The sequence below is a fragment of the Cryptomeria japonica genome, chromosome 4 (assembly GCF_030272615.1).
Source record: "Cryptomeria japonica chromosome 4, Sugi_1.0, whole genome shotgun sequence".
Lineage (NCBI taxonomy): Eukaryota > Viridiplantae > Streptophyta > Pinopsida > Cupressales > Cupressaceae > Cryptomeria > Cryptomeria japonica.
Window position 1 is genome coordinate 331,633,882 of NC_081408.1, and position 25,500 is coordinate 331,659,381.

At 36.3% G+C, this 25,500-nt stretch overlaps 1 protein-coding gene across 1 annotated transcript in view; it reads right to left on the reverse strand.

Annotated features, from left to right (window-relative positions):
- Positions 1-24,943, reverse strand: part of LOC131063581 (uncharacterized) — a 63,475-nt gene extending 38,532 nt beyond the window's left edge. Inside the window, exons 1-4 of the mRNA XM_059219145.1 lie at positions 24,843-24,943; positions 24,505-24,550; positions 18,001-18,086; positions 17,713-17,782 (exon numbers count right to left, since the gene is read on the reverse strand). Coding sequence (XP_059075128.1) covers positions 17,713-17,782; positions 18,001-18,086; positions 24,505-24,550; positions 24,843-24,943 — 303 coding nt within the window. The remainder of the gene's footprint in view (positions 1-17,712; positions 17,783-18,000; positions 18,087-24,504; positions 24,551-24,842) is intronic.
- Between the last annotated feature and the right edge of the window lie 557 nt (positions 24,944-25,500).

Consider the following 25,500-nt stretch of genomic DNA (forward strand, 5'->3'; position numbering starts at 1 on the left):
ATATCAAAATCATATGCTTGGACCCTACTCACCCATTTCTGTTGTCTATCATTTAGGTCCCTCTTGCTCAAGAAGAAGCGCAAGCTGTTATGGTCTGTTTTCACCAGGAACTTTCCACGTACCAGGTATTGCCGAAACTTTGCTAAGGCGTGCATTATGGCCAGCATTTCTTTATCATAGATGGAATAATGTTTTTCTGTTTCTGTGAGCTTGCAACTTTCAAAGGCTATCGGGTGTTTCCTTTGCATAAGAACAGCCCCGATACCTTCCCCTGATGCATCACACTGTAGTTCAAATGGTACGGAGAAGTCAGGAATGACCAATACTGGGCATGAACTCATGGCTTCCTTTAGTTGTTCAAAGGCTTGTTGGGTTTTGTCACTCCATGAAAAAGCTCCCTTTTTGGTCAAGTCTGTGAGCGGAGCCGCTATCTTGGAGAATCCTTTTACGAATCGTCGGTAATAACTGCATAACCCCACAAAACCTCTAAGTTGTGTGAGAGTTCTGGGTCTGGGCCATTCCTTGATGGCTTTGATTTTTTCTTCATCCACACTTACCCCTTCCACATTAATTTTATGCCCTAGGTAGAGTATTTCTTTAAGGCCAAACTCACATTTCGAGATTTTGGCATATAGTGACTTTGTCTCTAGTATATTCAGCACTTCCTCAATATGTTTGAGATGTTCCTCCCATGTTTTGCTGTAAATGAGAATGTCGTCAAAAAATATGAGAAGAAACTTCCTTAATTGTTGCCTGAAGGTGTGGTTCATACAAGATTGAAAGGTGGCTGGAGCGTTCGTAAGTCCAAATGGAAGCACTAAAAATTCGAAATGCCCATAATGACATCTAAAGGCTGTTTTTTGCACATCTTCCTCCCTCATTCTGATTTGATGGTATCCTGACCTTAAATCAATCTTGGAAAAATAACAAGCTCCATGTAGTTCATCCATCAGCTCGTCGATCCTAGGGATAGGATATCTATTTTTTATGGTTTTCTTATTTAAGGCTCTATAATCAATACACATTCTCATGGTTCCATCTTTCTTGTTGACTAACACCACTGATGAGGCAAAAGGACTGCTGCTGGGCTGAATGTGACCCATTTCCAATAGCTCCTTAACGGTTTTCTCAATTTCCTCTTTAAACTTGTGGGGGTGTCTATAAGGTGTGGTAATCACTGGTTTTGCTCCTTCTTCTAATTCAATAGAATGTTCAAAACCTCTTTTTGGGGGAAGGCCAGGTGGAATGTCTCCAAAAACCTTTTTGTATCTTTCAAGGATGGGTTGGACATCTACATGAATTCTTTGTTCATCTGAAGGAGTTTTATCTAGTATCATACATTGAGCTACCCATTCACTTTGATCATGTCTAAGGATTTGTTCAATTTTATTACAAGACACTAGCTTGGGACACCCATCTGGCATGCCTTTTAAGATTACTTCTTTTCCTTCATGCTCAAAACATATCTCTAAATTAGGGATATCCATAATAAAACGCCCCAAAGAATTTACCCATGACATTCCAAGGATAACATCATTTTGTATGTTTGCTACATAAAAATCTCTTTTGATTGTATGTTTCCCAAAAGTGATTTCTACTTGAGGGACTATTTTTGTACATTGATTTATGGATCCATCTGCAAGGGCGACCTTAAATCCTGAAAAGTTTTGGGTTTTTAGCCTTCTTTTTGCCACCTAGTGCTGGCTAATGAAATCATGCGAAGCGCCTGAGTCTACTAAGGCAACCACCTTCTATCCTTTAAGAGTTCCCTTAATTCGAAAAGGTCTATTCATGTTCTGAGTGATGACTGCCAATGATCCCTCTGTTTCGTCGGTCTTAGCCCTCTTGCTAAATTCTTCTATTTGGTTTAATCTGCCTCTCTTACATTGATGCCCTCTTTCCCAAGGTTCTCTACATTTGAAACATAAATTTTTCTTCATTAATTCATCCCTCTTTTGGCACCTTTGTCCTGCACTCCAGAGCTCCATACATAAATAACATGGTTTCTCTAAATTGTTTTTCCTTGAATCATCTCTTTGGTAGGATAATTTGGAGGGCTAGATCTTTGTCTTTTCTTTGGATTGGTTAGACTCAACCCTCCTTGCCTTCTTGATAGCCTCAGCTAAATTTTGGGGTTCGAATGGTTTCACTACATTTTTGGTTGAGTCTTTGAGCCCTTCTATAAACATGTGAGTTAGTCTTTTTTGGGATAGGTCAAGAATCATTACAGATAATCCTTGGAATTTGTTAATAAATTCGTCCACTGTGCCCGTTTGTTTGAGGTACACCAATTCTTGATAATACCATTCGGAGTCTTTTTCATCAAATCTGCTAGTCAATTTTTGAGAGAAATCCCCATAAGAGTCAATACTTTGATGACCTAGGGAAATCAGCCCATTATGCCACCATTCATGAGCTGCTCCTTCTAAATGGAGAATCACAAATTGGAGGGCATTCTCTTCTGTCATGGGGCTTAGAGTGAAGTAGGTATTCAGCTTTTGTAACCATGCATATGCTGTGAGTTTCCCCGATCCATCAAAATTAGGAAGGGATACTTTATTCACTTTGTGTTGGAGTTCTCTATTTTTATGCTTCCGGGGTGTTTCCCTACGCTTGTCCTCGCATAAATCTCTAAAGGATACCACTTCCCTGATATGAGGGTCTAGATCAGCATATGCTCTTGTAATGTCCTCAGTGCTAGTTTTGTGTTATTCTACTCCCTCCTCTTCCCGAGATGGTTCATCATGAGGTAAGAATTGGGGTTGAGGCACCCTGGATGTTGAGCATTCATTATTATTCTCTGAATGATTAGAGCTGATATCCCTTTTATCGGTAGTATGCCCTTTATTGATTGAGTTCCCCATAGATTTCAAAGCTTGTAGGAGGGCCTGATTAGATTCTTTCATCTCCTTAATCAGGGTGTGATTTGTTTGTTCCAAATAAGATCTCATCTCGTTGGCGAATCCGTTCATGTTGGGTTTCTTCTTCCTCTGGTAGACTAACATAAACTCCACAGGATGGCAAGATTATGCTCTAAGACCACTGTAGTGTTCCCAGTTGGGGATTGGATTTATTTGGCGTTCAAGTCCTGCAAACAAACGTTAGTATACAAACAATATGAAAGATAATTAAACATATATATTTATTTGTGCAATTATACAAGGAAGAATGCTATACGTTATTCTACATATTTAACAAATAATGTGAACTAATTTATTGTTATCTATAAAAAAAGGATACAATACTTAGTTGGACCTTACCTGAATTGACCCAACCCTCTATTGAGAAATATTTCTTAGTTAGGAGCAACCCAGGATGTCATCCTCCTAAGGTCTCTATTTGGGATCTCTATTAATGAGTGAAATCATTAATGTTCTCAAAGCTTGGTAGAGATCCCACCCCTGCTCAAGCTTGTCTATCCCTAACATATGCATATGGTTAACCTCTACAATATATATATATTGTCTCAAAGAGATTCCCTATGAATCTCTCTCTGGATTCCTCTTGGAATCTTGGCATTCAATTATGCCCTCTGGTCTCTATGGCTCCTTTAAAAGGAGCAATCATCGTAGACATTATCAGGGACTTAAATACAATTCTACTCTGAAATGCCTCAATGATCCCTAGCTCTGTAAATTGCCTCTGAAGCAATCTCTATTTCCTCTGTTTTAATTCTGAGTGTATCTCTACAACCTTATGGTAATTGTTATTTAATATCAATAATATATCACTATTATATTATAATCCTGAGTGTATCTCTGTCTCTAGAAGTGTCATCACAATTCTAAGTGCATCTCTATTATGCTAATTCTGAATGTATCTCTGCAACTTTGATTCTAAATGCATCTCTGATATATTAATTTAGAGTGTATCTCTGTTATTTACCGGCTATTCTGCTTTAATTTATCTTGCGGTATGATTCGAAGTCCACGGCATTATTCATGAAGTACTTACTATGGTTTAGGGCAAACCACTTACCGTTCACTTGCCGGTGGTGTATCCTGGATATGCTGGGTATGCTCTACTCCTTCCACGGTTTTTGCTTCCAACGTGGCTATCACCATTAGCCTCTCCCCCTCGGTATCAGAGCAACCCCATGGTTTTATATGTTTGGATCGGTTCCCCTCAAAGGGCGTGACTCCTGTGCGGGGCCTTTTTGCCTATATTAATTTAGTCATTTCGTGACTTTTTAATTTAATTCATTGTGTTAATTCATTGTCTCCATCGGCTCTAAAGGTATTCTTATTACTTAACATTATTTGTTTATCCTTTATAAATTACGGTTTCTTTCTTATTTATTTGTTTTATCATTATTAATTAGTATTTACCAAGATCTATCCCTTATTTATTAATTATTATTTGTCACTCATGTTATTTGTAGCATTTGATTAAAAGGTGATATGAAAAATGAATAATAATTAATAATTATTTATTTATTAATAATTAAAATTGTTATGTATTTGACAAGAATAAGGTATCAGGATATCACATTTACATTAATCGGGGGTCATTGCATCACCCTTGTTCCAAAACATAATATTATCACTTTTAAGTTTTTAACTCCATAGTTAGCAAAAAAGTTGGCAACCCTATTCCCTTCTCTATAGACATGGGAAATATAACATTTTCCAAAAGAATTAATGATATCCATGGAAGCCTTAATCCAATTATAGATGGACCATGAAGGCTTCTGAATTCCATCTAAACATTAGATAATATTGTTTGAGTCCCCCCTCAATCCACACACATTTGCAATTTAAACATCTAGCAAGACAAACCATGGTAGGCCGCAATAGCTTCAGCAAGGTGGTTGGTCTAACTTTCCAAGGGGAGCACTATCGCTAATAATAACCTACCATCTTCATCTCTCAACACTCCCCCACACCTTGCCAGTCCAAGACTTCCTTTAGTCACCCCATCAAAGTTAACCTTCACCCAACCAGAAGGAGGTGAGTGCCAAACATTCTCTCTAGATGACTTAAGGGGTTTAATAGAAATAGAATTGTCAAATTGGATTTTCTAGTTGCTAGCCACCTGAGAATCATAGGCAGAACATGAAATTTTACCTCGAGGATTATACTTGGTAATCCCAACATGAAAATTCTCTAGAATGGCTCTGCAAATCTTAGATGAGACAACATCAACAGGCAAAGCAAAATCCTTGCAAACTCTATTGTTCCTTTCCTTCCAAATACCCCATACTAAATGGGGGAGCAACAAAGACCAAAGAAGAGCCAAAGAAGAATTAGAAGTAGGGGCCACCCATTGAGCTAAAAGATCCTGAAGAGAAGAGGGAAAGACCTATTCCACCTTCCACAGATGAAGATTCACCTTCCACAGATGAAGAAAGAAACTCCAAACATCCCGAACAAACGAACATCTAAGGATGAGATGAGCAGCATATTCCAAATCTTCACAACACAGAAAGCATCTATTGGAAAGAGGGAAACCTCTTTTACACAAGTTATCCAAAGTAAGAGATTTATTCTGAAGCAAGATCCAAAAGAAGATATTGATCTTAGGAATCAACACAAAATTCCAAACACTAGCCTAAAATGGGGGAGGAGAGGGAGGACTGTCAAGAGAAGAAATAGCCGAAGAAACAAAGAAAGTCCTTGAAGAAGAGGCAGCCTAAACCAAATTGTCCACATGGGCATGAAGCGAGACTCTCACCGAATTAAGGATGCATTAAAGAGGAAAAAGGTCCCTGCTAATCTCCAAAAGATCCTTCCAAACATCATTGGAGATATAGTCAGAGACACACACCAAATCTATTAATGCTATCATCCATGAAAGGTCTGAACTCTTGACATTTAATGAGGGGTTTGTGGCCAATCCAACTATCATCCCAAAAACAAACATGTTAGCCAGATCCCACTTTCCAACGAAACCCTTTATCAAAAATGAACTTAGCTTGAACCAGATTATTCCAAAGGAGAGAACCTGAGGGCAGATTCTAAAGATTTATAAAATCTCTCAAGGAACTCAAATTCTGTAAATATTTGCTACACCAAATACAGCTCCATTCCCTATAGGAAGTAAAGAGCCTCCATATCTGCTTAGCCAAAAAAGTAAAATTAAAATCCCTCAAATTTCTCAAACTAAGACCCCCAAATTTCTTAGGCCTGTAAACACTATCCCAAGCCATAAGCAGGATCCTTTTCCTATCTTCCATTCTAGACCATAGAAAACATTTATGAATTCTTTCGATAGATTCCACATATTTAGAAGGGATTTTAAACAAGCTCATAGCATACACTACCAAATTTTGAAAGGAAGCCTCCAGCAGTTGAACTTTTTCAGCTTGACTCAACAAAGCCCCTTTCCATCCAGCCAACTTGGAGTTAAACTTATCAATGAGTTTCAGCCAGAAAGAATCAGGGGCCTTAAGGCACAAGGGCAACCCAAGATAAGCAGAAGGAAGCAAATCAACTCTACACCCTAGGATACCAACAATCATTTTTTGTCTTACCTCAGAGTATTCAAAAAGAAGATAGAGCTTTTATTGAGACTAACCATTTGGCCAAAAGCTGCTTCATAAGTGGAAAGAACTTTCTTGAGATTTCTAGCTTCCACGATAAAAGAATTTGCAAGAATGATGGTGTCATCAACAAATTGCTGATGCAAACAAATAATAGGGCTAGATGAAGGTCTCAACCCCTTCAGCAGGCCCCTACCCACCAAGCTATGTATATATCTCCCAAGGGTCTCGACCATGATACTAAAGAGGAGAGGGGATATGGGGTCCCCTTGTCTTAGACCTCTAGATTTACTAAAGAACCCTGAGGGAGAGCCATTGATAACGACCGAGGTTCTAGTAGTGGAAACAATTTGCCAAACAATATTCTGAAACTTTTTATTAAAACCAAAATCTCCAAGGACTTGATAAAAAACTACCAGTCTATCCTATCATAGGCTTTCATGAGGTCTAGTTTCAACAGAAACCCTTTTTTCTTATTAATATCCAAGGAATGAATATTTTCGTGAACCATCACAATGGAGTCTAATATCTACCTACCTGGAACAAACCCATTCTACTGCTCAACAATAATACAAGGCAAGATCAGCTGAAGTCTGGAAGCCAAAACTTTAGAAAAGATCATATAAACAGAATTGCATGGACTAATAAGCCTGAAATTCTCAAGAGAATTAGCCCAAGGAACCTTGGGAATAAGAACAATAAAAGTAGAATTAAATTCTTCTAAAAAAAATTTGGTACCAAAGAATTCTTTCACTGCATCCCCAATACCGAACGCTACAATATCCCAAAAAGTTTGAAAAAAGAACATGGGGAACCCATCCAGGCCTAGGGCTTTATTCCCTTCAAAAGAAAAGACTACTCTTCGAATCTCCTCCATAGAAGGGATCACCACCAACATTTTGTTAATGTCCTCATTAATAATGTTGGTAATAACGTCCAAAAGATTTGGTTGGCAATTAGCATCCAATCGTTCCTTTGCAGAAAGAAGATTAGAGAAGTGAACAACTTCTTGCATGATATCCTCCTCCTTATCAAGTTTATTCCAATTATTCATAATATGAGAGATCCTATTAGAAGACCTGTATTTTAGGGTAGTCATGTATTTTAGGGTAGTCATGTAGAAATAGCGAGTATTCCTATAACCACAAGACAACCATAAAGCCCTTGATCTCTATTTCCAAAACTCTTCCTCTTTAGAGATAACATCATGTAGTTCGGTAAGGATCACATTCTCTTGAGCAAGAGAAACCTCTGAATAACCATCCATCTGAATTCTTTCTTGGATACTTTGAAGCTCAAGATGTAAGGCAGACTTAGTGGAGAAAATATGACCAAAGGAATCTTTGTTCCATCTCCTCACATTAGTTTTAATAAAGCCAAGCTTTTTCGCAACACGAAACATGGCAATCCCCTCACATCCACATTCCACCATTCACTAATCTCATATTTGAGCTGAGAGTGTAAAAGCTACATCTTTTCAAATCTAAAGGGGAAGTTCTTTCTTACAGATAAAGAGTTCGTCGAAAAGTTGATGGTGAAGTGATCTGAACCAATTCTAGATAGAGCTGAAAGAGAACACATATAATGAACAAGCTATCCAGCTTGACCTGGATAAGATCCTCTCCCAAACATCTATTAGTCCAAGTGTAAGAGACTCCAGTGAGATCCAAATCATGAAGAGCTTGATTATGAATAAAATCCATTAAATTAGACTATCCAGCTGAATTTGAGAACCTCCAATCTTCTCCTCCTCCTTCAAAGGCATATTGAAGTCACCAATGATGATCCAATTCTCTTCTAGATGATGTTGTTTGAAATCAGCTAAAGCCTTCCAAAATCTTCTCTTGGAGACTTTATTGTTAGGGGCATATATATTAGAAAGAATCTAAGAGAACCCATCTCTAATATGAGTAAATTTCGTAGCAATATGGTTAACATCCTCCCAAATAGCAGTGCCAGAGATATATTTCTGATTCCAAAAGTAGCTATTCCCTTGGAGGCTCCATCCACACTATTACAATGGATACCATTCTCCTTAAAACATCTAATCTTCAATACCTTTTGCATCTTAGTTTCTTGCACCCACAAAATATTGGGCTTATGATGTCTTACAATATTAAACAAAAGATCATGCTTGTGAGGGTTATTTAACCCTCAGATATTCCAAGGAATGAACTTCATTTTTTACAAGGTGTGTTGCTAAGGCACATCTCAGGAATAGTTTTCTGCACTCCATCAGCTATATCCTACAGACCTTTTTACTCCCTACACCATTTTGTCGACTTCCTCCTAGCACTCTTTACAAATCCACAATCAATTTTCACTCTATTTCTAGTGGAAATCCCCATAGAAGGAATTTTTCTATTGTCTCTTCTTTACTACAATGAAAGTAGGTGATCTATCATCCAAATCAGTTTTCTCCTGACTAACATTTTCCTTACCGATGTCCATTTCAGTTTGCCACTTATCTGAGCTATTCAGATTAGTTTATTCTCTTATTTCCTTCCTCAAAGGTGGAGTCGAATCAAAAAGACCATCTATGGTCATAGGAGACCCTCGATCCTTATTACCATCATCGAACTTCTTAGAATCCCCCAACGTTCCTCCTTCGATATTCATATTAGGCATCCTTTTTTTCAGAGAGGATGTCCTTACCATTAATGACTTTAGAATCCACCCCATCTGTTACCGAACCCCTATTATTTTGATCTTGAAAAGTAGAGGCCACCATATCTTGAGTAAGGGAGTTAGCCTCAAGTTCGTAACCTTTACCAAAAATTTCAACTCCCTCGATAGAGGGAGCACAAGGAATAATAGACCTATTATCTTGTAAACTCACATCTTGGTTACCCACAACCTCAACAGGAGGCTCTTCCGCACCAATCTCTTGAATATTCACTAAAGGGTTATTTCCAATGGAGCAATCCTCCTTTCTATTAACATCTTCCATAGAATTATGCTTCTCCTTCCATACTTATTTAGTCTTCTAAGGAACCTTAAAAGGGCATTTCTTGGCCCAATGCCTAGGCTTCTTACAAAGAAAGCACACAAAAGACCAAATATTCAAATTCAATAGCTTGGACTCAAGTTCCCAACTTAGAATGGATGACAACAGATTAGTAGATTGACTAATACCCACACAAATTCTAGCAAACACTAGCTGTTTCCTGGCAACCGTCATAGTATCAATGGATAAGAGATCCCCAAAAGAACTAGCGATGCCTTTGAATATATCCTCATTCTAGAATTCCATCAACAGACCGAGTAACCAAACCCACACAGGGATAGCATTGAAGGAGGGATCAACAAAGTCCAAATTAGGTTCCCACTTCTTTAGAGCCAAAGAGGCCTTACCAATCACCCAAGGGCCCCCAAAGAGGATGGCTGACATGTCTTCCTCACATTAAATGGCAAAAGAGAAAAAACCCTATGGCATACCCGACTCATCAACCTATCCTTTGAACCTTCATTTTCTTCGAACAAAAGATCTAACAACCTCAACGTTTGGCCTTGGCCCCATAAACTTGCCCACCAAAGAAAAGGCCATAAGAGACATATTCTGATCTATGAGGGAATATAGCAAACTTACAGTTACCTGGTTCAAAAATATTCGCAACAGGGGTACAAGAAGATTTACAAGAGGGTTTAACCCCAAATAAAGAAGCCAATGGTTTTTTGAAATCAAACAGGCCCGCCTTCTTGAGAGACTCATCTCCATCTAGGACCCCCTTCTTATTAGGTTTTCCCCCTAGTTCCACCTCTGCCGTCAGGATATTGTCAGCAATACCTTCCCCGCTTTCATTCGCTTCAGCATCAGCTTGCCCCACACCTGGTCCACCTGGGGCCCCATCATTCTGCTGATGATGTTCATCCACACTAGCAGCAGCAGACAACAAACCAAAGTCCGCAACTCTCGAACAACCCACTCCTCGCTCCGCTCCCATCTTCCCTCCAGTTATCCAAGATGTTTGACGGGTCTAAAATGCAAGAAATTAACGTATATCTTTCAAATTTTTAGAGCAGATTAAAGAGAAAAGTTTGAGGATAAGTTATTACAGATTTATAAGCAACATTTATGCAAATCTTGTGAAGAGGTTTGTGAGTAGTTTTACAAAGTACATTTGAGCAAATTCGTGAGGATATTTGGAGCAAATATAAGAAGTTTTTGAGCAGACACAAAGGCAGATTTTGTTGAAGAAAAGTTCATATAAATCAATATTTTGTTGGAGGTTGGTGCCTCACATTCAAAGAGATTGGTGTCTCTTGCTAAGTTGATGCTCAATGGAAGGGATTGGTGTCTCTTGTGGCTTGGTGCATATGAAGATTGTAAGAAGTTTCAATATAAGCAATAATTTAACATGGTTGTCTCCCGTAAGGGTTTAAACATAAATCGTGTGTGCATCTTGTGTTCTCAATTATTAAATGTTATTTGTGCAGATGCTTTCAATTATTTCATTATAGTTGATAAAGTAATAAATAAACGAAAAGTTGGTCTGATACTAATTCACCCCCCCTCTCAATTTAAGTGTGTGTGTTTCTTCAAATTGGTGACTCTAGTAGGTTGGTGCCTACAATCATCAAGAGGGAATCGGTGTCTCTTGTGGGTTGGTGCCTACAAAATTTGTTAAAAAGTTATATAGAAGCAATATTTCATAGTGGTTTTCTCATATACGGGTTTCCACATAAAACATTTTTTCTCTTATGTGTGGATTTTTTTGATTGCTTTATTGTAATTATTGAAGTTTAGCTAGTTAAAAATTGACTTATACTGACTCACCCCCCTCTCTGTATAAGTGTATGTCTTTCATCAAGATTCAAAAGGAAAAGAAATTCTAAAGATTTATTGAGGGTAAAAATAGCAAACATGTGATTATAATAGGAGTTGGTCTTGAGGAAAATCTTCAATTGTTTATGAAAAAAAAACCATTAAATATAGTTTGCTTGATGTTTTGGCTACAAAGCTTAACGAGCTTCCAAATTTCTATCATTATTGTGAAATTTGAAGTGCAAGGTATTGCAATCAAATATTGAGATTTCATTATTGTTGTTTAGTAGTGATTAACATTCAAATACTATCAAACTCACAAAACACAAAAATTGTAAGGTTTATTGTATTTTTCAAAAGGAAACATTACAAATAACAAAAACCATCCTAATTGCTAGAGTAATTAGGATAATCACCTAATTATTTATCTACTTAGGTCCTTATTACTTTATTCACTTAAGCTAAACTTAGGAGTGTTTTTTTTCTTTTATTAGATTGAGCTCTATTTGGCACATGTCTCATTCATTATGATGTGGACACTTGTCAAGCTCTCTTTTAATCTTTCTCTAGGGTTTAGATCTAGGGTTGCATTATCCTTGCTATAAGGTTTCATCTTTCATTCTAATCATAATTTTTTGTGCATAAATACAATTCTCAAGTTGTTGAGCAATCTATCTTGTTTGATCTCCATTTGTGACAAGTGTTTTTCTTGCAAGTGATTTGTGGGCTTGTGGGGTTGAACAAATAAATACAACATGATATCAAAGCTCAAGATTCGCTAAGTTCCTATCCAAATTTTGAGAGATTCAGCCTTGAGCAATATTCCGATGATTCATAAGCTTGTGGAGTTGAACAAATAACTCCAATGGTAACAACCCCATTGAGTTATCATTATTGCGGTATATATTTAAGTAATTTATATTGGGATATGTGTCTTTCAGGGTCATCCTACACTATCATAATGTTTCCATAGATGTATGATTAAGAGGATGTGCCTACCACCTATTTAATCATATTGTAATCTATATCCACATTCATTTTTCTATTTGTGTTTCCAGTTACTATAATCTTTAGGTGTCTTTTGACACCATCATGTATCTTTGTTGTCTCTTTCTCTTGTGCACTTTATTCAATTGCATACCTTTGCCATTGATGTCACAATGAGTGAATACTTTTATATGTGTATCTGCTAATGTCTAGACTTTATTGTTATCGTTGTTTTAAATGTTGCATTTATCAAGTGATTATGCATGCATATGAAAATTTACATCACAAGCCATAGCTTGAAATGCCTGAGATCAAGTGGTTAGTTGGACACTATTGAGAAACCTGAATGTTTCAGCAAATGTCTAGACTTTATTGTTCCTGCTGTTTTGAATGTGCCATTTATGAAATGACTATGCATGCATATGAAAATTTACATCACAATCTGTAGCTTGAAATGCCTGAGGTGAAGTGCTGAGTTGGACATTGGTTAAATACATGAAGGATCATATTATGAACCTAGACTGTATTAAAGTAATATTTAGTTATTAATTAATGGTCATTTATTTTGTTTAGTGTATTATAGTTAGAAGAGAATGTTTCTATTCTTGTTTCAGTTTACAATTGTTTTTCATGGAAACATTGTCTTTGTAATTGGCTAATGTACTTTGTCTTTTAATTAATCTATCATCCAATTACCAGAACATGGTATCAAAGCGGGAATATTTTTAATTCATAAAAAAATGTTCAAAGATTTTTTCAGTTTTTTGAATTAAATTTATTTTCGCTAGTCTTCTCTTTTAAGAAAATTACGAAGATTTTTGTGACCTTTTCGAAAGTTTGTTTTTGAATCACGTGAAGGGATTTCAAATCGTGCTCATGTCTGGAGGGTTCGAATCGTGAAGGTTTCTATTTTTGAACATTCGACAAGGGTTTAATAGATCACACGTTTTTTCTCTACAAGTTCTTGGGTGGAATTTTTTTGTTCGAAGAAGCCCATGTTTCTTTTTTGATCCCTCCCGCGCAACGTTTTTGGCTTGCAACGCATGTCTTCTGCAATTCGCGACACAATTTTATGTGTTTTTGCTGGTTGACCTCAAAAAAAATCGCGACAGCTCTTCCTCCGTAAATCCCACGCAATTTTTGTTCCTTTTTTGTGATGTCTAGCATCATTTTTTCTATGCGCAACCTTCTTTCTTTCCAGCCCGCATTTTTTTTCTTTTCCAGCCCACGTTTTTATGCTTGTGTAGGCAATTCTTGCCCTTTTCCTACCACGACGACACGTTTTCAAGGTCTCTATAACCCGTGTCTGGTGTTTCACACATGCATGTTAATTTTTGCAAACAGCGACTATTATTCACATTGTAATTTCTACCTGCCATAATTTTTCTTTTTTGCATGACTCTAGCTCATGTGAGTTCCAACTCGAGTGATTGGTGTTTGCAGAAAAATTTCTGGGTTCCAACTCACGTGGTTTTTGTTGATAATTTTTTTGCAACCTAGCGTTTGCAAAAAAAAATTTGGGTCATCTGCAAGATGTGTTTTTTTCTTTCTACAATCAAATCTTGAAATATATGCATTGGGATCCCTGCCTCGAGTTTGGTACAACCATTGTTGATTGTTTTGACTAGCAAAATCCCTTGTCGCTACTTTTGTTTTTTGATCGCCTTAGGATCCATGTTTTATCAACGTTTTGTAGTGCCTTGGGATTTGTGATGGCTATTTTTTTAATCTGATTATTCAAATCAAAAGCTTCAGCCTTATTTTTTGTGCCTTCACAAGGTTGACTTGTGTTGACCTCAGTGTTTGTGATGGTGTCTTTGACCAACATTATGTTGGTAGTCCGAAGTTCAACGGCCGCAACTACAACACGTGGAAGCAATGCATGTTGACAATATTGAGTATCAGTGTCCTAACGAGGTCGATCTGGGTACTCAATCTCGACCCTCGGCAGCTAAAAAAAGATCAAGACAAGTATCATGAGCGGAACTGTGAAGTTGTCATGCTCCTCAAACTGTCTATCACTAACAATCATCTGCCACACGTCCCATCCAAGAAGATAGTTGTAGAGAACTGGACCCACTTGAAGGATCTCCATGAAACTTTAAACAAGAGCAGAGCATTCTTTTTTAAGAACATGCTCTTTTTGATCATGATGGATGAGAAAATGTCCTTGTAGGAGCATTTGATGAAAATTAAGGATATTTGCAACAATTGGAGGCTATAGGTCAAAAAATGAAGAAGATATTGTGGTGATCAAATGGTGATTCTTGGAGAGCCTCCAAAGTTTTGCAACCGGTACATGTAGATGTCCATGGGCCGATGAAAACTCCATCAATCACTAGATCCAAGTATTTTGTAATATTTGTCGATGATTTTAGTAGAAGAATGTGGGTGTATTTCCTTAAACACAAATCAAAGGTGTTTAGCATCATTCTGAAGTTTAAGGCCTTAGTGGAAAAAGAGTCAAGCTGTCAGATAGTCACTCTTAGGTCAGACAATGGGGGGCAATTTTTTTCTTCTGATTTCTCCAACTTCTATGTGACACATGGAATTAAGCGTCAACTTACCACACCTTACACACCTTAGCAAAATGGTGTTGTTGAGCGAAGAAACTGCACAATCACCGAGATGGTTTGGTCTATGTTGGAACATTGAAATGTTCCAAAGAAGTTTTAAGCTGAAGCAATTTACACTACAGTCTATCTCCTAAACCGGTCTCCCACACAGGCCGTTAAGAAGATGACCCCATAGAGGAAGCCTAGTCTACAAGGAAGCCCAAAATCAGTCATTTGAAGGTCTTTGGCTCTACTATTTATGTTTGGAATCCAGATGCCAAGCACGAAACTGGATTCCAAGAGCTAGAAACTGATGTTCACGGGCTACAATGATAACCACAAAGCTTATCGGCTGATTGATGTAGACATTGATAATCTCATATTTAGTCGTGGTGTTGTATTTGATGAAGAACGAGAGTCCTTTCAGCTCTCCTCCTATTTTGAGCCCTAAGGATCAACCTCTGAAGGCTAAGGATTTGGGTGTTCTTCCCTTAGGTCCACTTGATGGAAGGGATTCAGATGACTTTGAATCTAAAGTTATGGAGTCTCCCAGGCATGATATTGCATCACTCAACTTTCCTCATGAAAAATTTGATCCATATCTAGATGAATTAGTTCCAAGCACCCCAGGTCATTTCGATCCTCCCAACTTGGATGTTGGTGCTTCTACTCTCCAGCCTAACTGGTGGCCCAAGACCATTGGTGATCTTCATGATGATGAACTTACTGAGGGTAGATCAACTAGAAGAAAGAGAGAGAAAAAAGAACACAATTAACTTTGCTCTTATGGCCAATATTCACAATGTTTATGAGCCTCAAACATATTCAAAGGCTAAACGAATACCGGAGTGGGAATAGGCTATGGAAGCTGAACACTATAGTCTTCTAAAGAACAACACTTGGGTCTTGTCCGATCTTCCACTTGGGAAGAAACCCATTGGCTGCAAATGGGTGTATAAAGTTAAGTATAAAGCTGATGAAGCTCTTGATAAGTACAAGACTCAGTTAGTTGCCAAAGGGTTCTCGTAGAAAGAGGGCATCAACTATGAGGAGACACTTGCTCCCACATCCAAAATGAGCACCATTCAGCTTGTCCTCGCTATTTTAGCCCAGTTTGGATGGAAAGCCCATCAAATGGATGTCAAGCGTGCATTCCTCAATGTTGAGTTGTAGGAAGAGGTCTACATGACGCAACCTCCTGATTTCAAGGTTGCCGATAAGGAACACCAAATATGCAGACTAGTGAAAGCACTCTACGGTCTCAAATAGGCTCAAGTATGGTACATAAAAATTGATAAGTACTTAGTTGATCAAAGCTTTCAAAGGAGTCCTTTTGATCCCAATCTATATGATTGGTGGTGATATCCTTCTTGTCATCTATGTTGATGACCTGATCATCACTGGTAGTGCAGCACATTTGTTTGAGTAGATGAAACAAAATTTGTGTCAGTTCTTTGATATGACAGACTTGGGACTTCTACATTATTATCTCAGTGTAGAGGTTTAGCAGATAGATGGTCACATTTTTATTTCTCAGTCAAAATAACCCAAGAGTTTGCTGGATAAATTTTGGATGCACGATTGCAAGCTTGCATCTACACCTATGGAGAAAGGGCTGAAACTATCAGCCAAATCGGATTCACCTGTGGTGAATGAATCAACATTCAGGCAACTAGTGGGAAGCCTCATTCTATCTCACCACCACTAGACCTGACCTTAGTTATGCTGTGAGCTACATATCTTGCTTCAAGACAGCCCCTAAAGCTAAACACTGGGTTGCAGTGAAGCATGTGCTGAGATATGTGAAGGGCACTCCTAACTTTGGCATTTTGCACAGCAAAAGCAAAGATCCTAGGCTCATTGGTTTTACAAACTTAGATTGGGTAGGCTCTGTTGATGACAAAAAGTCTACTTCTAGGTATGTCGTCAGTTTGGGCACAAGTGCAGTCACATGGACCAGCAAGAAGTAGCGGGCAGTAGCTTTTTCCACAACCAAAGCAAAATATTGGGGAACTATAAAGGCAACTTGTGAGGCAGTTTGGCTTCAAGGGTGCTTTCTAACATGCAAATGTCTCAAGCAGGTCCTCCTCCCTTATGCTATGACAATCAAGGGGTGCTGAAACTTGCCAAAAATCTGGTCTTCCACGAGTGGACCAAACATGTTGAGCTTCATTGTCATTTTATTCACAAGCTTGTCGAAGATGGATTAGTAATGTTGCAATATGTTCCAGCTAAGGATCAGACTGCAGATATCCTCACCAAATCTTTGAGCCCGAATAAGTTTGTCAGATTTGGGGGGCAACTTGGTATAGTTGATCGGATGACCATTAAAGGAGGGTATTAAAGTAATATTTAGTTATTAATTACTGGTCATTTAGTTTATTTAGTGTATTATAGTTAGAATAGAATGTTTCTATTCCTGTTTCAGTTTACAATTGTTTCTCGTGGAAACATCGTCTTTGTTATTGGCTATATGTACTTCGTCCTTTAATTAATCTATCATCCAATTACCAAAACAGACTGAAACTGTAATCCCAGCTGAGTTTTTATTGTTATGCATACTGCAACTGTAATCCCAGCTGAAATTGTATTGTTATGCATGGATCAAGAAAGGTTATTTTCTTACAAATAATTAGCTACTATCACCAAATATCATATAAAGAAAATTCTGCTAGGGAAGACGTATCTTCTTGAAATAAATAGCATTTTAGCACACATCTTAGAATTATTATTCCTAACATAACAAAGTAATAGTTCAGTATATTGAATCCCACAAGCCATTTTAATGTTTCAAATTGGCAAATTCTATAAATTAAGCAAAACAATAGAAAGAAAGATATATATATGTTCAGACTCCATTTTATCTGACAAAATGTATGCAAGTGCTAGTGCTACATATTAAATCATTCTTCACACATGCATACCTGTGATGACAACCTCTTGACCTCTTGATTCAATATGATACCCAAGAGTGTCAGATCTTCATTATTTCTCCTGTACAAGAACATATTTTTTTCATCACACAAAAATATGATGCTTCCACCCAAAAACCATTTTAAACTTTTTTTGAGCATCCAAAGCCTTACGAGGTGGCCTCAGAAAATTCAAACAAAGAAAACTACATTGATGAGCATTATTCATAATACATTCAAAAGAAAGTTGTTAAAGACTACAGGTTGATGAGCGGGAAATGAGTTTGAAAATTGGTGTACCTGTTAACAAACTTCAACTCAACCTCATCAGCTTGCCCAAAAATATATTTACGAAACAATCTGACAAGATAGAATTCATCAGGTTCCTCAAAACATATTAAAATTGATCATATGAGAAGAGATAACATATATAATGTTGATAAGGACATAAAAACAAAATGAATTTCATGTTATCTAATAAGATGAATCAACTATCAAAATGGAATTCATGACAACAAGAACTACAACAGCTATTGTATAAGAGAGTTCTGAACAAAATAATTTCCCTCATGTATAGTATTCTTATGTGGTTGGCAGAATGGTAAATGGTCAATGAAAAACAATCAACCACTCAGTTGATCAGAATGCAGAGACACAATATAAAAGTAAAAAGAAAAACAAATTCATAATGGAAAATATAATGTTCTTCATTTATCTCTCCAAAAATATCAATATATCAAGTATTTGGAATCTCGGGTGATAACATAAGATACACTCCTGTACACACTATTCTCAAACAAGAAATATAAGCACACATTCCATGTGTCTTGAGTCTTGACTGCTGGACTTTTGTTAGCAATATTAATGTCCTTTATAGGATAACACAATGCAGAACAGCCTGCAATATAAAAAACCTTTCTTCAAGTTTGAAGGGGATGCTCCCTTAAATAATTAAAAATAAACTAAAACCCCAGAAGACTAGCTTATTGACAAACTTCGAAATTCCACAACATATCCATCACACTTGGTTTTGGGGTTTTCAACATGTGATAGAAAATATACTAATCTGACACATCTGTTTTTTCTTCTCGGGTATGAGAACAAGATTTAGCAATTCATCTACACATAAACAATAGGTTCATATCCTTCTATGACTCTAAGAAGAAGTTTACCTAGCAGAAGATTCAGAACACAAACGCATGCACACAGACAACCTGGCTGAATTGTTAACACCAGAAAGTATGTGCATACAAGAGCTGAATTGAAGATTTAGATAACACAAGGTAAGACTTCACAAATCAAAATACCCATGTTTTGTGTATAAAGCTACAAAACCCAAACTAACAATTATCACAAAATAAGGCCTACAAGTATAAATAATTTTGTATTCAATAATTGAAATCTCTCACATAGAAATATTTCATGGATTTGATAAAAATGCATATAGCATGACAAAATCATCACACACAAAGATAGCTTAAACAATTAACTTATGCACAAAGAATAAAATGATAGCTTAAACAATTAACTTATGCACAAAGAATAAAAAATTAACCATTAGTTTACCTCAACTACAATATATGTATATAAAGGGATTTGAAGTATCACTTTGCACAAATGCATGCATTCTAAATGTAAAATTGCTTTGAAAATAAAAAATGCATGAAAAATAATAGTTTCAGATAAAGCTCATCCATAGATAGAGCTTATAATCTAAAAATAAGTTAAGCTAAAATCAAAAATACCTTGTAGAAATATCCAAAAATCAAAAAGAGCTTGACCCTTTCACTTGAACACTCTTAAACATTGTAAAGTCCCCTTCCAATTTTTGTCCTAGAATTATAATTATAACAAATTAGCATTAGGGTTACACTTAACTAGGGAAGGTTTATGATAATTCTTACTAGGAAGATCAATATATTTCGACATAACTATTATGCTTAGATTCAATTATTGCAACTAATGAACATTTAGCTTTCATAATGCATTTGATAACTATTATATTTAAGCCCCAATCCCTACCTTTAACCTAATCCTCAACCCTACAAAGGATGGGAAATAACCATGTTACGGTGCTAGAAACTATCCTTCACAAATAGTGCCTTTGTATGATGTAACACATACCCATTCCACTACAGGTCTTATCTATTGCCCTTGTATGATGTAGCATGGTCCATTCAACTACAGGACTTACCCATCTTGAGAGGTATTAATACCACCTCTCCCTAACATTCCCACATTCAATCCTTCTTAGGGGCAATGGAAAGATTAAAGATTAGGCTCAATATATTAGGCATACATATTAACCACATCCCCATGCATACTGTTGATGTTGTTTTTATACACTATGCAACACAGAATAAAATACTAAGTATTTTATCCTCTCTTGAACAAAGACTCCCAAGTGCTAAGTTGCATGATCAAGTGGGACAACTCCAAGGTTCTCGAATGTCAAATGTTGACATGCTCTTAGGTAGACTCAGTTGTACATGATGTGATATTGCTGGAATCACAGGGTGGCCTTACGTTGAATGCTTGAATATTGCTAGAATGTGGGGTTTCACTTGATTTGAGAAAAAAAAAGGAAAAAAGATAAAGGGTTGAGAAAGCTATTCTAATCCTAGAAATGTAAGAGCAATGGACAACTTTGATGAAACTCATCTAAGCTTTGCTTTGACATGCATTGAACATCTCCACAAGGCTAGTGCGATCTTCTAGGAATAGCTTGATGATTTTCAAATCATCACCACAACCATAGATACAATCAAGTTGATGCATATCAATGAAGCAGCAATAATTGAAGTTAAGCTTGGCTAAGATGGATCCAACTGACTACGCAAGGCACTTTACCTAGTAGTATGGATTTATGAATTTCACCATTGATCATACACAAAGTCTTCCATTCATCTAAACAACATTAAACAAAGGAGAAGTAGAGACCATGAAAATTGTCAAATCAACATATCAATTTCACCATATCTTCAATGAAGTTTACATGCTTCTTGAAGTCTTGGCAAAAGTCTTTGCCTTCTCTTCCTATTCTACTGACTACTATTTGTTGTTGAACTCTTCTTGAACTACTAACTATTAACTATTCCCATTCAAATAAAAGAGTGGAGCCTTATATAGTGCTATCATTACAATTGAGTGGATCAGATCGATTCACAACAATGGCCAAGATTGAAAGATAGAAACCCTAATTAGGGTTTGTTACATCCATTACAAAGCATTTAACGCTTGACCAATGATTAAATTACATATGATGGGACACATGTCCCTCTAGGGATAGCTTGATGATTTTCAAATCATCACCACAACCATAGATACCATCAAGTTGATGCATATCAATGAAGCAGCAATAATTGAAGTTAAGCTTGGCTAAGATGGATACAGTTGACTACGCAAGGCACTTTACCTAGTAGTATGGATTTATGAATTTCACCATTGATCATACACAAAGTCTTCCATTCATCTAAACAACATTAAACAAAGGAGAAGTAGAGACCATACAAATTGTGGAATCAACATATTAATTTCACCATATCTTCAATGAAGTTTACATGATTCTGTAATGTCCCCTACTTGATCTATTTCAATATACCAAAATTGATTGATATTCTTCAGTTAATTATTAATAAGTTCTTATTTATTTTCCTCACTAGATGATTAATTTCATTATTCATAGTTTTTAATATAGATATCAGACCCTGCCACTACTTCAATTTTAAGGGAGAAGGGTCTATGTATGTTACCAAAGCGCTTAGAGACCAAATACAATAGGTTCCCTCAATGTTTACAGATCCAAGCCCTTACCTATCTTGGGTCTATACCCTCAAGGCTTATGGGTCGCTGATCCCCACCCTATCTTGGGACTTAACCTATTGCTTGGATTTAGACTGCCCCTCTTTGGAACATCTCATTCCCATCTTCTTAAATACTGACAGTAATAACATTATTTAGACTATTAGTATACTAATTTCTTATGTATTATGAATATATATGAAATTAAGTATGACAGTCATACATATTGCAGTCCATATTAATATTACTATTTATTCTGCATAAGAACATTATCAGGTTTCATATATTAAACATACATACTCAGCTCATCCCCATGCATACCACCAAGGGCAAAGATATTACTGCCTATAACTTAATAACAGTTCTGATCTTATCAATCCATAGTGCTGTCACTGGATGCTTTTGATTCATTTCCTTTATATCTCTCAATGTGAGCGAGAGGTCACACCTCTTTATCATGTATGCCCTTTGGCAAGAGACACACCCTTTGAAAGAGTGCAACTCTTCATTATTTCTGCCCTTTGAAAGGGACACAACCTTTCACAATCAGATCTGCACTTCTCATTCCCAAATTATCCCCTCTTCAAATGAGTTCTCTCCTCCCTTTTACCTCATATTTGGGGGAGTCACAACTTATCATTTCATGCCTTTTGACCATTCATTAACTTTAATCAAATCTTAATTATATTTAATTATATTCTTTTCTTTTTTATTTTATTTTATTTTTATTTTTATTCTTTTGCGTTTTAATTTTATTATTATCATTTATTATTAAATTATATTTCAAAGTAGGGACATTACAGTCCACCCTTCCCAAATTTGTTTGTCCTCAAGCCATGTTGATTTTAATTTTCTCAAACTGAGTCATCTACCGATATTAATCAAACACGGAGTATATACATGAAAGACACGAAGCATACACATGGATATATGCAAACACAGAGCATACACATGAATACACATATTGTTAGATTTCTTCTTATTGACTAGAATGATTCATTGATTCATCTTTGCCCTACAGGATGGTAGGATCAAAGCTCTGATACCATTTGTAATGTCCCCTACCTGATTAACATAATTGATCTATTTCAATATACTAAAATTGATTAAGAGACTAATCATGAAGCCAGTCATTGATATTCTTCAACTTATTGGTTATTAACAAGTGCTTATTTATTTTCCTCATTAGATGATTAATTTCATTATTCATAGTAATTATTATAGTTATCAGACCCTACTACTACTTCAGTTTTAAGGGAGAAGGGTCTATGTATGTTACCAAAACACTTAGAGACCAAATACAATAGGTTCCCTCAAAGTTTACTGATCCAAACCCTTACCTACCTTGGTTCTATACCCTCAAGCCTTATGCATCGTTGATCCCCACCCTATCTTGGGACTTAACCTATTGCTTGGATTTAGACTGCCCCTCTTTCGAACATCTCATTCTCATCTTAAATACTGACAATAATAACATGATTTAGATTATAAGTATACTAATTTCTTATGTATTAAAAATATATATGAAATTGTATGACCGTCATACATATTGCAGTCCATATTAATATTACTATTTATTCTGCATAAGAACGTTATCAGGCTTCATATATTAAGCATACTTATTAAACACATCCCCATGCATACCACCAAGAACAAGGATGTTACAGGCTGTAACTTAATAACAGTTCTGATCTTATCAATCCATGGTGCTGTCACTGGATGCTTTTGATTCCTTTCCTTTGTATCTCTCAATGTGAGGGAGAGGTCACACCTCTTTATCATGTATGCCCTTTGGCAAGAGACACACCCTTTGAAAGAGTGCAACTCTTCATTACTTCTGCCCTTTGAAAGGGAGACAACCTTTCACAATCAGATTTGCACTTCTTATTTAAATCAGATCTGCACTTCTCATTCCCAAATTATCCCCTCTTTAAATGAGTTCTCTCCTCCCTTTTATGCCTCATATTTAAGGGAGTCACAACTTATCATTTCATGCCTTTTGACCATTCATTAACTTTAATCAAATCTTAATTATATTTAATTATATTCTTTTATATTTTATTTTTACTTTTATTCTTTTGCATTTTAATTTTATTATTATCATTTATTATTAAATTATATTTCAAAGTAGGGACATTACGGCTTCTTGAAGTCTTGGCAAAAGTATTTGCCTTCTCTTCCTATTCTACTCTAACTACTATCTATTGTTGAACTCTTCTTGAACTACTAACTATTAACTATTCCCATTCAAATGAAAGAGTGGAGCCTTATATAGTGCTCTCATTACAATTGAGTGGCTCGGATCGATTCAAAATCAATGACCAAGATTGAAAGATAGAAACCCTAATTAGGGTTTGTGAAATCCATTACAAAGCATTTAATGCTTGACCAATGATAAAATTATGTAATATTCCCAGTTGGGGATTGGATTATTTGGCGTTCAAGTCCTGTAAACAAACGTTAGTATACAAACAATATGAAAGTTAATTAAACATATATATTTATTTGTGCAATTATACAAGAAAGAATGCTATACATTATTCTACATATTTAACAAATAATCTTTAACTGATTTATTGTTATCTATAAAAAAGGATACAATACTCAGTTGGACCTTACCTGGATTGACCCAACCCTCTATTAAGAAATATTTCTCAGTTAGGAGCAACCCAAGATGTCGTCCTCCTAAGGTCTCTATTTGGGATCTCTATTAATCAGTGAAATCATTAATGTTCTCAAAGCTTGGCAGAGATCCCACCCCTGCTCAAGCTTCTCTATTTCTAACATATGCATATGGTTAACCTCTACAATATATATATATATATTGTCTCTAAGAGATTCCCTATGAATCTCTCTCTGGATTCCTCTTGGAATCTTGGCATTCAATTTTGCCCTCTGGTCTCTATGGCTCCTTTAAAGGGAGCAATCATCGTAGACATTATCAGGGACTTAAATATAATTCTTCTCTGAAATGCCTCAATGATCCCTAGCTCTGTAAATTACCTCTGAAGCAATCTCTAATTCCTCTGTTTTAATTCTGAGTGTATCTCTACAATCTTATGGTAATTGTTATTTAACATCACTAATATATCACTATTATATTATAATCCTGAGTGTATCTCTGTCTCTAGAAGTGTCGTTACAATTCTGAGTGCATCTCTATTATGCTAATTCTGAATGTATCTATGCAACATTGATTCTAAATGCATCTCTGATATATTAATTTAGAATGTATCTCTGTTATTTACCGGCTATTCTGCTTTAATTTATCTTGCGGTATGATTCAAATTCCACAGCATTATTCATGAAGTATTTCCTACGGTTTAGGGCAAACCACTTACCGTTCACTTGCCGGTGGTGAATCCTGGATATGCTGGGTACGCTCTACTCCTTCCACGGTTTTTGCTTCCAACGTGGCTATCACTGTTAGCACTATCCCCATGCATACCACCAAGAACACAAATGTTATTGCCTGTAACTTGATAACAATTCTGATCTGATCTGATCAATGGTGATGTCACTAGATGCTTTTGATTCCTTCCCTTTATATCTCTCAATTTGAGGGAGAGGTCACACCTCTTCATCATGTATGCCCTTTGGCAAGAGACACACCCTTTCACCATTAGCACCCTTTGAAAGAGTGCAACTCTTCATTATTTCTACCCTTTGAAAGGGACACAACCTTCCATAATCAGATGTGCACTTGTTATTTAAATCAGATCTGCACTTCTCATTTCCAAATTATCCCCCCTCTCAAATGAGGTTCTCTTCTCCCTTTTATATCTCATTGTTGAGGGAGTCGCAACTTTTTCTTTCATGTCTTTTGACTTTTTATTAACTTTATTAAATTTTAATTAATCATATTTAATTATATTATTTTATATTTTAATTTAGTTTTTAATGTTTTAATTTTATTATTATCATTTATTATTAAATTCTATTTCAAAGTGGGGACATTACAGTCCACCCCTCCCAAATTTGCTTGTCCTCAAGCAATGA